The 14,155-nt window shown below is 45.1% G+C and overlaps 1 protein-coding gene across 1 annotated transcript in view; it reads right to left on the reverse strand.

Moving 5' to 3' along the window:
- The window catches only part of YWHAQ (tyrosine 3-monooxygenase/tryptophan 5-monooxygenase activation protein theta), a 32,789-nt gene extending 27,380 nt beyond the window's left edge, over window positions 1-5,409 (reverse strand). Inside the window, exons 1-2 of the mRNA XM_074341642.1 lie at window positions 5,254-5,409; window positions 4,487-4,844 (exon numbers count right to left, since the gene is read on the reverse strand). Coding sequence (XP_074197743.1) covers window positions 4,487-4,780 — 294 coding nt within the window. The 5' untranslated portion in view covers window positions 4,781-4,844; window positions 5,254-5,409. The remainder of the gene's footprint in view (window positions 1-4,486; window positions 4,845-5,253) is intronic.
- Between the last annotated feature and the right edge of the window lie 8,746 nt (window positions 5,410-14,155).

Genomic DNA, 14,155 nt, shown 5'->3' on the forward strand with positions numbered 1-14,155 from the left:
TATATGCCTATATGTACAATACTCTATTCCATTTCACTCTTTAAAAACAACTCTTGGCTTCAAGGAGCCTATAATCTAAAGGTAAAAAATCCAAAAGTTAAGTTTTTTAAATTTTATTTCAATATCCTGTATATAAGGAAGGCTTCAAAATTACAGGCTGTGTAAGTTTTTTCCACCAGATCTATCTTCCCTCCCTCCTAACTTATAAACATAACATACTTATTAAACTGTATAAATTCCTCAAAACACTGTGATCTTCAGTCAGCCACCATGTTATTTAGGACCAAATGTGTTTCATTTAATTTCACCTGGAGTCATACCACCTGGGTTCAAATTCTTGCTCTACCACTGCCTTTGTGATGTTGACCAAATTCCTTAAGTTCCTTATGCCCCTGTTTTCTCAACTTTAAAACAGAAATAATACTATCAGTCTAGCCAGTGGGAACAAGGTGAATATATCAAGCGCTTAAAATAGTGCTTAGTGTACAGTAAATGCCCAATAAATGTTAGTTATTAGCTATTATTTTAACTACAAGCCTATAAAGGGCAAGCACCATCATCATCAATTTATAGAGGAAGAAACAGAGGCTGAGAGAAACTTGCCTGTAGTCATAAAATAAAAACAGCCTGATTCCAGAGGCAGTAATTTTTCCACCATGTCAACAGGATTACATTAAGATTCATCAAGAACAACATACCGGTCTTACTTCAAAATAATAACCAGCACTAGACATACTTTCATTAAGAAATTAATTTAGAATATAACTAAATTCAAGCATATTACTGAATTAAGATTACAGAGGTTTTACACACCAACATAGACAACTTTCAGTTTCTATTTATTTTAAACGTTTCTTAGTTTAAAAAAAAATCCTAACATAGACCGTAGCTTCTAAAATTTTTATATATTATACTGAAGCAACCTACTGAAATTAGTCTACTAAGATCATCAACATGCAAGGATAACACGGGGTTGTTTGAGACAGAGGTTATCTTGGTATGCTATTCTCTGAATGCCCTGTTCTTACTCCAAGGTCACAGACTTTGTAAATGATGCTAGTTCCCAAGTCCCAGAAAGGCTTTGTGGACGCCTCTGCTTTCTTCAATTTGCCCTGACTTAACAAGTTCTTAACAATTCTTAAACACCCTATTCATGGTTGTAGACACTGCCTGGTTGTCATACGACTTACTAATCTTTTCACTTAAGCTTTGCTATTTCCAACACTTCTTGTAGGATCACCAATGACTTCTGCATCATCACTTCCTTAAGACATTTCACTAAGGTCATTCGTTTTTCAACATTTTTTAAACAACTGATGACATATCTTCGACCTGGACTTAAAAAACTACCCATTTTACAGCTAGAAGTCAGAGCACAAGTACAATGACTAAGACCATATAACTTTATAGTTTCAAAATACCTGAACTGGAAGAGACTTGGAAATTTTAGCCCAACCCTCTGGTTTCACAAATAACAGAGAGACAGACATAACTTGGTGATATCTTTAATTTCTCTCAAATTCTACTAAGATTTTGGTCTTGGTCATTTGGGCCCTGTTAATCTCCTTTGCTCTTTATACTACTTTTTCATATTTTGACATTTTTTACTGCCTCAGTAACCTCTTTCAAAACAGTGATTATAAAAAGGGTTGAGAGTTGTCCACCATGTTCATTTTGAGTAAATATTCCAAATAATTTCAGCCTCAATCTACTCTATGAAAGGGAAAGAGGTTGAGAATCTTTGGCTATTAAAGACCAAAATTCTGCAGTATCCATGTTACTCTTTTAGTAGCTATAACAAGTCAGTTTCACCTATTACCTCCATACCAAATTCTCCTTCTTGTTCACCAAAAGGGGGAAAAAAAAAAGAAAGAAAAAACCAGCTTTAGCATTTATGTTCAGCAACTTTAGATTTCATTCTTCTTTCCCCATTATTTTGATAGACTCCTTATTAAATCACTATTTTACCAATTATCAGACTCTGGTTCACTAGTCTATCACTTATCAGTTCAGATTACAAACTGGTAATCAGCACTAAAACCATGAATTCTAGATGCTGCCACAGGCACACCAAAAATCTTCAATGCCTTCCCCAATGTCATTCAAACGAGGAAAATTCCTTCTGACATTCTCTTATATAGTCCCTACCTTCCATTACAGGCTTTTCTCCTCAACAGCTCTACACATATTCTGCTCTTCACACAGAAACCTTCCATGAATTAGGTCTATCCTGTATATTCCTTCTGCTTGGAATACTGATACCCTCAACCCCCAAATTCTCCTCCCTCAATGCTCATTCTAAAAGCCACCCTTTGTGAACCCTTTCCTGAGGTTTCTGTTTCCACTGAACACACAGCACTTTGTTTATGACCATCTTAAGGGAATTATATATCACTTATATTCGCATATTTCTCATACTCACTCCTTATCGTAAATTACTGGAGGACAAAACCTATGGTTCTCAGCTTTGTTCCTCCCCATGCTGCTTAGCACAATGCCCTGCACATGGCATTAAGTCACAATTAGTTTCTTAAGCCATTTTACTAATAAAAATATTTTATTTATGCCTTGGTGTCTAATTAATCAAGTTTAACTCTTCTATTTCACTCAGTATATACGTGTGTGTATATATAGACATATAGTATTTTTTAAACCCTATCCTAATTTCAGGGGTTCTCTCCTACTGAAACGATCTGTTTGGAAAGTCTACTGTAATATACCTGATCCCTCTTTTAAGTCACTTATCAATTAAGCAAACTCTCCTCCACTTACGCCATCATAAAAACTGAAATTTTTAAGGGCCACAAAATAAAAAACATTCCCAGCTAACTTGTTAGAGAACCGGAAAAATTCTGTAGTAATTCTGAATTGTTGCAAGGTAAGTAACAAACTGTAAAGTAGTAACAGAACAGAAAAAGAGACTGAAATATGCTATGAGAGCACCCCAACATAACACATGTATAGAAAAGCTTCCCCGTAACCTATGGAGTTCTTTTGAGTCTTCCCTGATAACAGAATGGATGTTGTCAATAACCATTACCATATGTGACTGAAGTATACCATCACTTTCAAGTTGGCAAATTTTTTGAATACAAGCAATTTTAGTTCAAAAAGCTTCTCTAAGTACCTCCTCTATGCCAGGCAGGTAGTGGAAGCTAAGACACAGATGAACAGAGTCTCGCCTACATAAAGTAAGTAATCTCAATAAAGTTTTCTCTACTTCTTACACTCTCTGCATTGCTTTCTTTGTGCTTTAAACCAGCTCTCTCCATCAGCCATGATTTTGTTCAGATCACGTGTTATCTGTACTGGAAAACTGTTCAGATCACCTGTTATCTATACAGGAATAGGTGAAAGAAAAAAAAAATACTGCTTCACGAATCTGATGGAGCAAGAAAGAAAAAGACTGCAAGAGAAAGAGGCATTTCCCCCCTATTCTCTCTTGAAAAATCATCAATCTAGCATGCTTTCTTTCAAAGCCCACCTGAAATACAACACAGAACAAACACGTCAAAAATCAGGAGGCCCCTTGTAAGAGTGGCACTTTAAAAAGACAACCACATAAGATATTTCACATTTTAACACAGAAAAGACTCTTTGCAGTATTAAAATACTCCGGGAGATAATGCTGGTATTTAAATTTTAAAACCTTATCTTACTGATCAAAAGATCCATACAGTGACAAAGCTAAAAATATTCACTCTCACTAACAAGGGTGAATCACAGCAGTCACCCTACTCCACCCAATAGCCACCGTGCTCAGACTAGACAGGTCAAAACCTGGAAAGCTTTTCTTGCTTTCACATCAGATACGAACTCATTTCAACACATTAGTGTAAGTGGAGCTATGTAATAGCAAAGAAATGTTATCAAATACTGGAATTTACCAGGACATTTTATTCTTTTGATTTAGCTCAGCCTTTTTCACAAACTCTCCCTTCCTTGTTTTTAACAAGAAAAAAGCTCAAAAGACATCCTTTCTTTAAAGATGAAGAATCTCTTCAGATTTTCGAAGTAAATTTCCATTACTAGGTTTGGGAGGAAAATTGACTTACACACGTTGTCTATAGAAAAGGTGACGGTACCTTCTTTCAACTGAAACCTGAAGCCTAGAAATGGATTAAATACGTGTATAAAGGGTTCCCAGACCTCCTCAGTAAACTCAAAAACGATTTTCAGCCTTGTACAAACCCACTAACATGTTTCAAAGTTATTTGATGTGGCAGCAACCAGCATCTAGGAAAAATCTACTTACTGCTAGGGGAAAAAAAAGCAGCTCCTTGATCTCAAGAACCGAAATAACACATTAAGGAGGCCAAGGCTAACAGTCTCAAACTCTCTACGTCGACGGACAATTAGGCAAGCCCCGGCTCCTGTTCCGTCCCGGACCCCGTGAAATTCTAATGAAAGGCCGCACACAAAGGGGCCTCTGCGCCCCAAACGCCCTACTCCCCGGCTCCCGCCGCCCGGCCAACCGCAGACTCACCAGGACCGTGGTGCAGATGGACCTCAGCTCGGACTCCACTTTCTCCCGATAGTCCTTAATCAGCTGCAACTTCTTGTCGGAGGTGTCGGTTTTCTGCTCGATACTCGAGATGACCCTCCAGGCGGACCTACGGCCCCCGACCACGTTCTTGTAGGCCACCGAGAGCAGGTTGCGCTCCTCGTTGGACAGCTCGGCGCCCTGCTCCGTCACGGCCTTCATGCATGTGGCCATGTCGTCGTAGCGCTCGGCCTGCTCGGCCAGCTTGGCCTTCTGGATCAGCTCCGTCTTCTCCATGGGGACGGGGACAGGAGAGCGAGGACGAGCACCGACCCGGATCGCTAGCAGGCGTGCGGGGGGCCTGCGGGAGGGCGGCGGGCGGGGACGCAGGCAGAAGGGCGGGGGCGGCGCCGTCAGACAATGCGCCCGCCGCCCCGCCGCCCGCCCGCAGCCCGCAGCCCCTTTTGTCTGTCGCCGCACGCGCGGCCCAGTTGAATTTCCCTCCCCCGCCCACGCTCCCCGCGGGGTGCCCAGGAGGCCGGGGGACGCCCGCCGAGGCGGCCCGCGGCGGGAGAAAAAGGATGAGGAGGAAGGGCCGCTCCCGTTCCCGCCCGGCCCAAAATGGAAGCGGCCGTTGGCCCGCACCTTCCCGCCGGAGCCGTCCCTGAGGAGAGCGGCGAAGAAGCCGGCCGCCCCCCGGGGCTGGCCTCCCGCCCGGCCCTCAGGCCCGGCCAGACCCGAGGAGGGCCGAGGGCGACCCTGGCGCTCACCTTCACGTCTCCGCGGCCGCGGCGCGAGTCCCACCACTTTGATCCGCTTTTGGCTTTAGCCGAGGACCCTCCCGTCTCAGCCTACCTCGGAGCCGAGAGGCGGACCGCCGGGCTGCTGCCCTCGCTCCCACCACCCAATGACGCGCCGAGCTGCCTCGAAGAGTCCCGCCTCCCGTCCTGCTACTGACCAATCAGGACTGAGCGCGCGGAAGGGGGCGAAGGGGGCGGGGCGAGAGGGGAAGCGAAGGCTAGGAGGGTGGGTCGGCTTGGGCAAGTTCGGTTGGCCGGCAGGCTGCGGCTTCGGCCACGGGGTTTCCTCCAATTAGATCCAGGGTAAAAGGACGTCACTGTTGCCATGGCGATGCTGTTACCAACTCCCCTCATCCTCCCCGCCACCCCCGGCACTCGTGGGTGCGGCACGGGAGCGGGAGGCTCGTATGACCTCTCCAGCCGTGGCCGCGGCTCCTGCTGCAGCACAGTTGCAGATGGTGCATTGCATCTTAGGGGCTAATGCAGCTACGGCTGTCGTCGGCCCCAGTGAGGTCGCGCCTGAGAGGGTGACACCATAGGCTGTTTTGTTGCACAAGCGCCTTTCTTTCCTCCACCTTCCTATTCGTGACAAAAGGTTTGGAGCTCAGTACACTGATACCAGCCTTTAATGACATTGCGATGAGTGCTGCAAATTAGAAGTAATCCTATCACCATTAAAGAGAAATTAGTTCCAGGAGAAAGTGGCCTAAGCGTGGGTTTTACACAATAAATTCGTTTTCAGACGGGCCCCTAAAACCTGGAATTCCCTTGGAAAATATCCCCCAAAAGTCTAGGCAGGTCTCTCTGGCAATGCCAAATATTATGATTTTCTTTAAAATAGGAAAAGACATTAAGGATAATTTGGAGAAAAACACCCATTCAAGCCACCCCCTCCCCCCAAAATAGCAACTTTTTATATTTCTCTCCAGCTTTTCCAGGTCATGCATCTAAGTACATATTTTTCACATCATTGTTGTCTTACGTAAACATGCTTTTTTATTTTCTGGTGTTATTTTTGAGAGGACACTTGTAAAGCTAAACATCTCTCTGTAGATGTTGACTTCTGACTTTCTCCTGGTGAATACCCTTCTGAAATGAGAATGATGGCCCCAGATGCCTTTTATTCAGGGTCTTTGCTAGCCCTTTCCTTTCTCTATAAACTGGGCACTCCCAGCCACTCCCTTCTCTCCTGGCACCTCTCCAGTGCCTGACTCCAAATAAGGTGGCTGTCCTGGATGTCTGGAAAGTGGCCTTTGTCATCATAAGGTGAAAACTGCTTTCTGGGCTCAGGCTGCCATAATTCCAGTTCCAGCATGTCCAAGCGAGAATGGATCATTGAAAGCAAAGAATGCTACAGCCGAGAAAGAACTTCAAATTCTGACTGGACACAGTAGCAGATCTGGAAACTGTCTAGAATGGAAGATCTGAGTGCCGACAGATGGCAGGAGAAGGTGTGGACTTTCCAGAAATCCAAACTCCGTCCCAGTGGCCCCTCCCTGTCCTGACTTGTGAAGGTTGCTTTGTGCTTTGATGGACAGGAGAGGCCTGGGCTGAAAAGGGCTCGCGTCTTAATGCAGAAATGCCTAACTATGTTCCAGCGTTCTAATGGAGGGCCGTGCTGTTATTTCTGGAATCCCTGGGGTTGTAGACACCCGAGTATTTATGGCCATGTGGGCTGGGGTGGAGCTGAACACCAAGAAATCCCAATGGAAAGAATTTGCATGTGGAAGGGCAGATAAAATGCTTTCTGTATGACCAGTGAATTTCAAGCTTACTGAAATTGGAGACAGCCCAGGCCAGAGGGAGAAACCAGCGGTAGTGAATGGGGGATGGAGACCCTTGAGCAGAACTGTCCTGGGAACTAAACCCTGGTGGTAGGGAAGGAGGGTAGGGGCAAGCACACTAATTCTTTGTCAGAAAGTCTGAGCTGTACTGCCATCTCCCCAGGTGACCTTGGGCAAGTTTTTGCTGCTCTTTGTAACTTGGTCTCTAAAATTTCTGCTTTTATTCAATCATCAAATATTTATTGAGTATCAACTCATGTAGTTACAATCATCTAGAGTCATGGGTGAAAACTTCTTGGAAACAATGGCACACTTGGAAACTGTAAAGTCCCCATTTATGTGGGACCAGAGGGGTAAGTCATACCTAAAGTCCTCTGCACCTGAAAGAACTCAGTTGGAGAAAATTAAAGCTCTGGGGAGTTGAAGTCACTGGATACATAAAGAGCTTAATACTTGTTGAGTGATTACGTGTGTCAACCACTATTATAAGTCTTTTGCAAATATTAACTCACGTAATCTGCTCAATGCCACTGTGAAGTAGGTACCATTATCATCACCGTCTCCATTTCACAGGTAAAGAAGTTGAGGCACAGGGAGGTTGGTTGAGGATTGTGCACAGCGTCGAACAGCTAGTGGATGGCAGACCTATGCACGCAGTCTGGGCACCAGAGCCCATCCCTGTAACAGCTCTGCCAGACCTTTGCTCGGTGCTGGAGGGACTCTGGGAAAGATCACACTAGCCTCCATTCTCTGAGGGTTTCATCCCAGTAAATATGAAACGTGTTAAACATTCACATCCAATGTGCTGGAAAGAACTCTAGGGAATAGACAACTAACAAAAAAAGGACCCAGAAGTTCTTCCTTTATTTGTTTGATGTTCTTGTTCTTTTTTTCTCAATTGTTTGGTGAAAAGAAGCTGCTGGAGCAGGAGGGAGCACACTGAACTTGAAGCCAGAAGATCCTCTCAATCCCAGCTCTGCCGGTTATTTGCGGTTTGACCTTGGACACCATGATCCTCTCTGAACCTCAGTTTCCTAACCTGTAAAAATAACCCCTACCCAAAGGGCTTGTGGAGCTGTCACACAGAACAGTGCTGGGCACATAGCAAGTGTTCAGTAAGTATTAGTTTTTTCCTTCTTTCCCTCTGCTTGGTGGTAAAGTGCAGGGGGAGGGAGGGATATATCTGTCCTGCTGTAAGGAGCCTCAGAGCCTTATAAAAAGTTAGTGAAGGCTTATCTCTTAAATCACTGTTGTAATTAGCGGAGTTAATGGTCTGCAGAATGGCCATGTTCAGTGTACATTTCAGAATGAATGAGTCCTTCTGGTTGAGTTTACTCTCATCAATTGTTTCAGTGGCTTATTTGCCCACAGCAGTGGGTCATTGGAGAGGAACTTCTTCCTCTCCTGCCATATGGCAGATAGTTCACTGACAAACAAACATTCCAGTGGGACTTTTCATTGCAAATTTCCGTATAATGATTATCAATACTTCTGTTCAGGGGGTAGCTGAAAAGTTGTCCCCATTATCCACTCCACCTGGAGGAGCTAAGTGAGATTCAGTTAGAGCCAGGACAGGTGGGGAAATCAAAGGAGTCCAATCAGGGAAAGGTTTTCCTACACATTCCTCTGCTGGGGGCTGGGGTCAGGCCTACAGAACTCAGGCGTGCAGTGGGCCAGGTTCATTCTCACCATCTGCAGGCATCCCCCTGTGCTCACCAGTGTCTCATTCCTGGCACCTCCTAGATACCCCTCGGCGACACATTGTTTTCCAGCTCTCACTGTGTGCTCTCAGGGAAAAAAAAATCTAATCAAAACAAAACCAAAAAATCTAATTAAATCATCCCATCCTTAAAAAATAGGTCTTCAAGCAATATTCCTTCTGCCACAATTTGCATTTCAAGAGGGAAGAAAGATCTTATGTTTGAAGAATAAAAGTTCACTGGCAGAATTTCAGGCATTCTGAACCAGTTTTTGGTCTGCTGGCCTCTTGGAGAAGGGCTCCAGCATTTCCTATATGCCAGGCAAGAGTATTTTTTTTTCAAAGCTTGATTGCTTTTTTGATGATGGTAATGTTAATAAAAAATACAATAGCACTCATTATACAAAACAATGAAATAATATGTAAATGTACAAAGGAGAGTAAAAAGAACCTGAGAGGCTGCCTCTGCAAGGGAACCACCATGAGCATTTTACTGACCTCCTTCCAGATGTAGCTTTTTTCATTTGGACACATTCATATGGTTTTACATATGCAGGTGGGCCACATCTAATCAGCTGAAGGCCTGACTAGAACAAAAAGAATGGTCTCACCCTAGCAAGTGACAATTCTCCAGCAGACGGCCTTTGGACTTCATCTGCAACATCAGCTCTCCCTGGGTCTACAACAGACAACCTTCAGATGCAAATGAAAATATCAGTTTTCCTACGTCTCCAGCCTGCAAGCCCAACCACAAATTTTGGACTTGTTGTTCCTTATAATAAATCCTTAAATATATATGTGATGCATATTCTCTTTCTCTGGGAAATCGTTACTAACTTTCGTTCAACAAATGATATGATATCTTTTACTAACTTTTAGTGTACGTCTGTGACATATCAGTCTCACCTCCCTCCTTTGCCAGACTGTGCATTTCCTGAGGGTAAGGGTTTTTTTTTTTTTCAATTGAAGTATAGTTGATTTTCAATGTTCTGTTAATTTCTGGTGTACGGCATAGTAATTTATTTATATATATATATTTCTTTTCATATTCTTTTTCATTATAGGCCATTACAAGATATTGAATATGTAGTGGTTAGTATCTACAAATCTCAAACTCCTAATTTCTCCCTCCCATTCCCTTTCCCTCTGTAACCATAACTTTGTTTTCTATGTCTGAGTCTGTTTCTATTTTGTAAATAAGTTCATTTGTGTTCTTTTTTTTTTAAGATTCCATATACAAGTGATACGGTATTTTTCTTTCTCTTTCTGGCTTACTTCACTTAGAATGATGATCTCCAGGTCTATCCATGTTGTTACAAACGGCATTACTTTATTCTTTTTTATGACTGAGTAGTATTCCACTGTGTGTGAGGGTGTGTGTGTGTGTGTGTGTGTTACATCTTCTTTATCTATTTATCTGTCAATGGACATTTAGGTTGCCTCCATGTCTTGGCTATTGTAAATAGTGCTGCTACGAACATTGAGGTCCATGTATCTTTTAGACTTAGAGTTTCCTCTGAACATATGCCCAGAGGTTTTCTTTTTAGATCTCGTCTCCATAGTGCCCTCTCAACAAAAGTTAGACGTGATGATCCCTCTGCACGGGTAAGTAAACTGCTGCTCAGGGAGGTTAAATTATCAGTCTAAATTGGTAAGCTACAGAGTCAAGATTCAAAATCAGGTCTGCTGATTTCCAGTCCTCTTCTACTACAATAAACAAGACTCTGCACTACCTGCAATGGAAGATGAAAACTCCAGTGGTTGCTGGCCTGGGAACAATGTTTAGTTATCTGAGGCTCGTGGGTGGCTAAGTATACATCTGCTGGTGACTCAGCTGCTGATTTCATTTTCATGTAGACGTCTCTGTTTTTTTACACTCAGTGCATCTGCAGGGAGAGAGTCCCTCCCCATCTCTTATCTGTTCCCTTTAATTAGTTACATGTCTGTCTCTCACCTCCTCTCCCCCCTCTGCTACTAGACTGTGACCTTCCAGTGGACAGAGTTGCATTTGCTTTCCACGCCCCTGGTGACTCTGATCCATAGAAGGCATTCAGTGAGGGCTTGCTTTGAGAGTGAGTCTGGGCCATCAAGCGGGACATTTCTAATACCAGCAATTGTTCGCGCTGTGTGCTTACTTTGAACCCAACCATATTCGAAATCACTAGAATGGTAGCAAATTCACAGAGGAAAGCATACAAAGCAGAGCTGGATATTCTGCAGGTATTCCAGAAGCAGGGAGTGCACCTGCTATGTTGGGCACACTAAGAACCTGAAAGTTGGCCCTGAAGGTCCCTGAGCATCAGAGAAATGTCCTTAAGTTCTCAAGTTCTTGCACTAATGCTCACACAAGAAGGAGTGCGTGAGGAGCTCCCAGGAGCCCCCTACCCCTGACTCAGGCTCAATTTCCTATTAGTTCGCTCAACAAAATATTTGAGTCTACCATGTCCCTGACACTGCCTTAGGGGCTGGGATTTCAAAAAATGATTAAGACATAGTCGATGCCTACGAGGAGCTGAACGGAGGGCACAGAGGTGGGGCCCCTTAACCGCAGCTCAGGGAAGAGCCGGGAAGTTCTCCTTGTCTTTTCAGTTCTCAGATGCTCAGTGACCTGACGTCCCAGCCACCAAAATCTGGAAGTGACCACCGAGGTTTGGAAGGTAGGAATAGAATTACTCCCGGGAGACCCTCTGAAATCCTCTCTGCCTCCCGATCAGATGATTCAGAGCAGAGGAAGAGCTGGGCTCTGGGGCCAGCCCGGGCCTGTCCCCATGGTCTGACCTAGAAGCCCATCTACCTCCAAGGTCTGTGCAAGGCAATCACTTGACAGGTGGAGACGACAAACCTACAAAAAGCTAATGAGAGAGCCCAGGAGGCTGGTGCCTTTTAGTGGAAGGGCGCACAACCCACGTGTCTCAGGCAGAGCTATGTACATAGCAGGGAGCCTTAATTATCACAGAAATGTTCGTTATGTTCTCATTTTTTGTTGTTGCTGAAGTCAGTTGTACACTATATATATACATATATATGTCCGTCTGTATTTTTTAATGTTCAGAGTATTTGGATTTTTTTTAAGTTTTGGTGCATAAAGCAACAGATCAGCACCCATCTCCCAAATTATGACTCATCTGCAGACAATTCAGGACAGTTGAATGGATGAATGAACACAGAACAGTCGGAGAACTATGCACACAGGACCGATTGTGTGGCTCTCACAATAAGTGCTCTGGGAGTTGAGAGCAGGGAGACATGAGTGCAGGCTGGAGGGGCTGCAGAAGATGTCAGGCATCAGGAGGCTACAGGGAGAAAGGGATCACGACAGGAGACGGGAGAGCCACCCAGAGGACGATGGTCTGCACACCCATCTTACCACCGCCCCGGTGGAGGCTTCTGGAAGGGCAAATGGCCACAGCAGCTCTTCTCTGTGCAGGAGTCAGCTCTGGGCAGGGCCGAACCCCAAGAAGGGGGCTCTGGACAAAATGCTGGCGTTCAGAACACCCGGGAGGGCTAGGCAGGCATCTGTGGCACAGAACTGGCCTCTCTTCGGCCTCTTCCCTCTGCCAAAACCAGCTCAGCCACACGGGCAGCTGAACGAGTGCCTGCCACATTGGGGAGATTGCTTCCATTTACCTCCTGGCCCCTTCAGCAGGGACTGATCTTGTAAAAAAAAAAAAAAAATGCAAGTCTCACCTTGCTTACTTTCCTGCTTCAAACTCTTCACTTCATTTAGCTACAACTCGACATATCAGTCAGACTCAGAAGCCAGATGGCCTGAGTTCAAATCCTGGCTCCACTGCTCACTCGATATGTGATCCTGGCAGGTTAGCTTAATTCTCAGTGCCTCCATTTCCCCACTTGTAAAACAGGGAGGATGATGATAATGAAACCTACTTCTTAGGATGTTAGGAGGATTCAATGAATTAATATTGGGAGGTGCTTTGAACAGTGTTTATTAGATACATAAAATCAACCCTAAATCCTTAGGGTGACTCACAAGCCCCCCAGCAATCTCATCCCAACTCCTCTCCTGTCTGACCCCTTGGCTCCGGATCCTTCTTCTGCGTTTTGGCCCCTTCTGAGCTTTGCTTCCCCCATCTCCTCTTTCCTCACATCTTCACCTGTTAACTTCTCATCTCCTGAGTCTGCAGAAATGACAGCTTCACGGGGCTGTTCTTGGGCTCCTCTCCCCTCCCAGCCAGGTGAGCTCCCCCTGTCCTGTGCTCTGCAAGCAGGAAACACAGGGCATCACTCCCCCTGGGTCTGCTTCCCCGCTGGGATGAAGGCTCTAAGAAGGCCGGTCTGTGTCTCTGTGACTTGCCTGGGTAGCTCCAGTGCCTAGCAGAGTGGTTGGTGGATACACTGGGTACCAAGAAATTGACAACCAAATGCACAAATTAACAAGGGCTGGAAGGAGGAGTCATGGGCAAATTCACATCAGCCACAGGACAAGGTGAACTGAGGCTGTGGCTCAGGACAGTGGCGTCAGGCTCTGGCCGAGGTCCAGCCCCCAGCTGGAGGCACCCATGACTCTATCTGGAAGGGGCTGGAAGCTCCAAGAAGCCCCTGATGGCCTTCCTTCCCCTCAGTCCCATCCAGTTCTATAAACAAACTCCCAACTGCACCAGAAGCCCTGGTGATTAAGAGAGCCCAGTGAAGCAACCTTTGCAGAGGAAAGACCCTTTTGAATATGAACAACCCCCTTGATTTGTTTGGACAATTTCTCTTCTGGATTTCCTTAAAGTCAGGATAAGCGCAGATAAGAAATTTGGGGGCATCATATATCTAAACAAAGTGCATAAAGACCTTTTCCATCCAAAGCCACCCCTGGAAAGGAGCAGATGCGGCCCTTCTCGGCTGTTAATACACCATGAGGTGCCTGGAGGCAGCAAGCGCTCTAATCAACGGCAAACAATCCCTGGCCACTCTCCCTGCTCCCAGTTCTGAAACTCAGAGACAGTTCTGAAACTCAGGCCAGTCAGACTGAGGAGCTCAGGACCACTCTGAAGGACTGTATGGCAAGAGAATTTGCTGAAATGTGTTTACACAGAATGCAGTAGTAGCAGCTGCGACAGCTGTCCCCTCTGGCTTCCTGAAATAGAGGGGGAAAGGCAGCAACCTGTTGCTCTTGAGCCAATGGATTTACAACACAAGCCCAAATAAAGAGATGAAAAAACATACAGGAAGTCTGTGAAATGAGAACTTAGCTCATTAGGCCAAAGTAGGCAGTCTGGGGTCTTTGAGAGAAAGTTTTAGCTGCACACAGGCAGCCCCTGAAGGGCTGAGGGTGGAAGGCCCATGTTGAAGCTCAGCCCAGAGGTGATGATGAGAGGGCAGGGATTTGGCAGCCGCTGGGCTCTCAGAGGTCTGGCCAGCCCAGATGGGACCATCACAG

This window comes from Camelus bactrianus, chromosome 15 (genome assembly GCF_048773025.1).
Source record: "Camelus bactrianus isolate YW-2024 breed Bactrian camel chromosome 15, ASM4877302v1, whole genome shotgun sequence".
NCBI lineage: Eukaryota > Metazoa > Chordata > Mammalia > Artiodactyla > Camelidae > Camelus > Camelus bactrianus.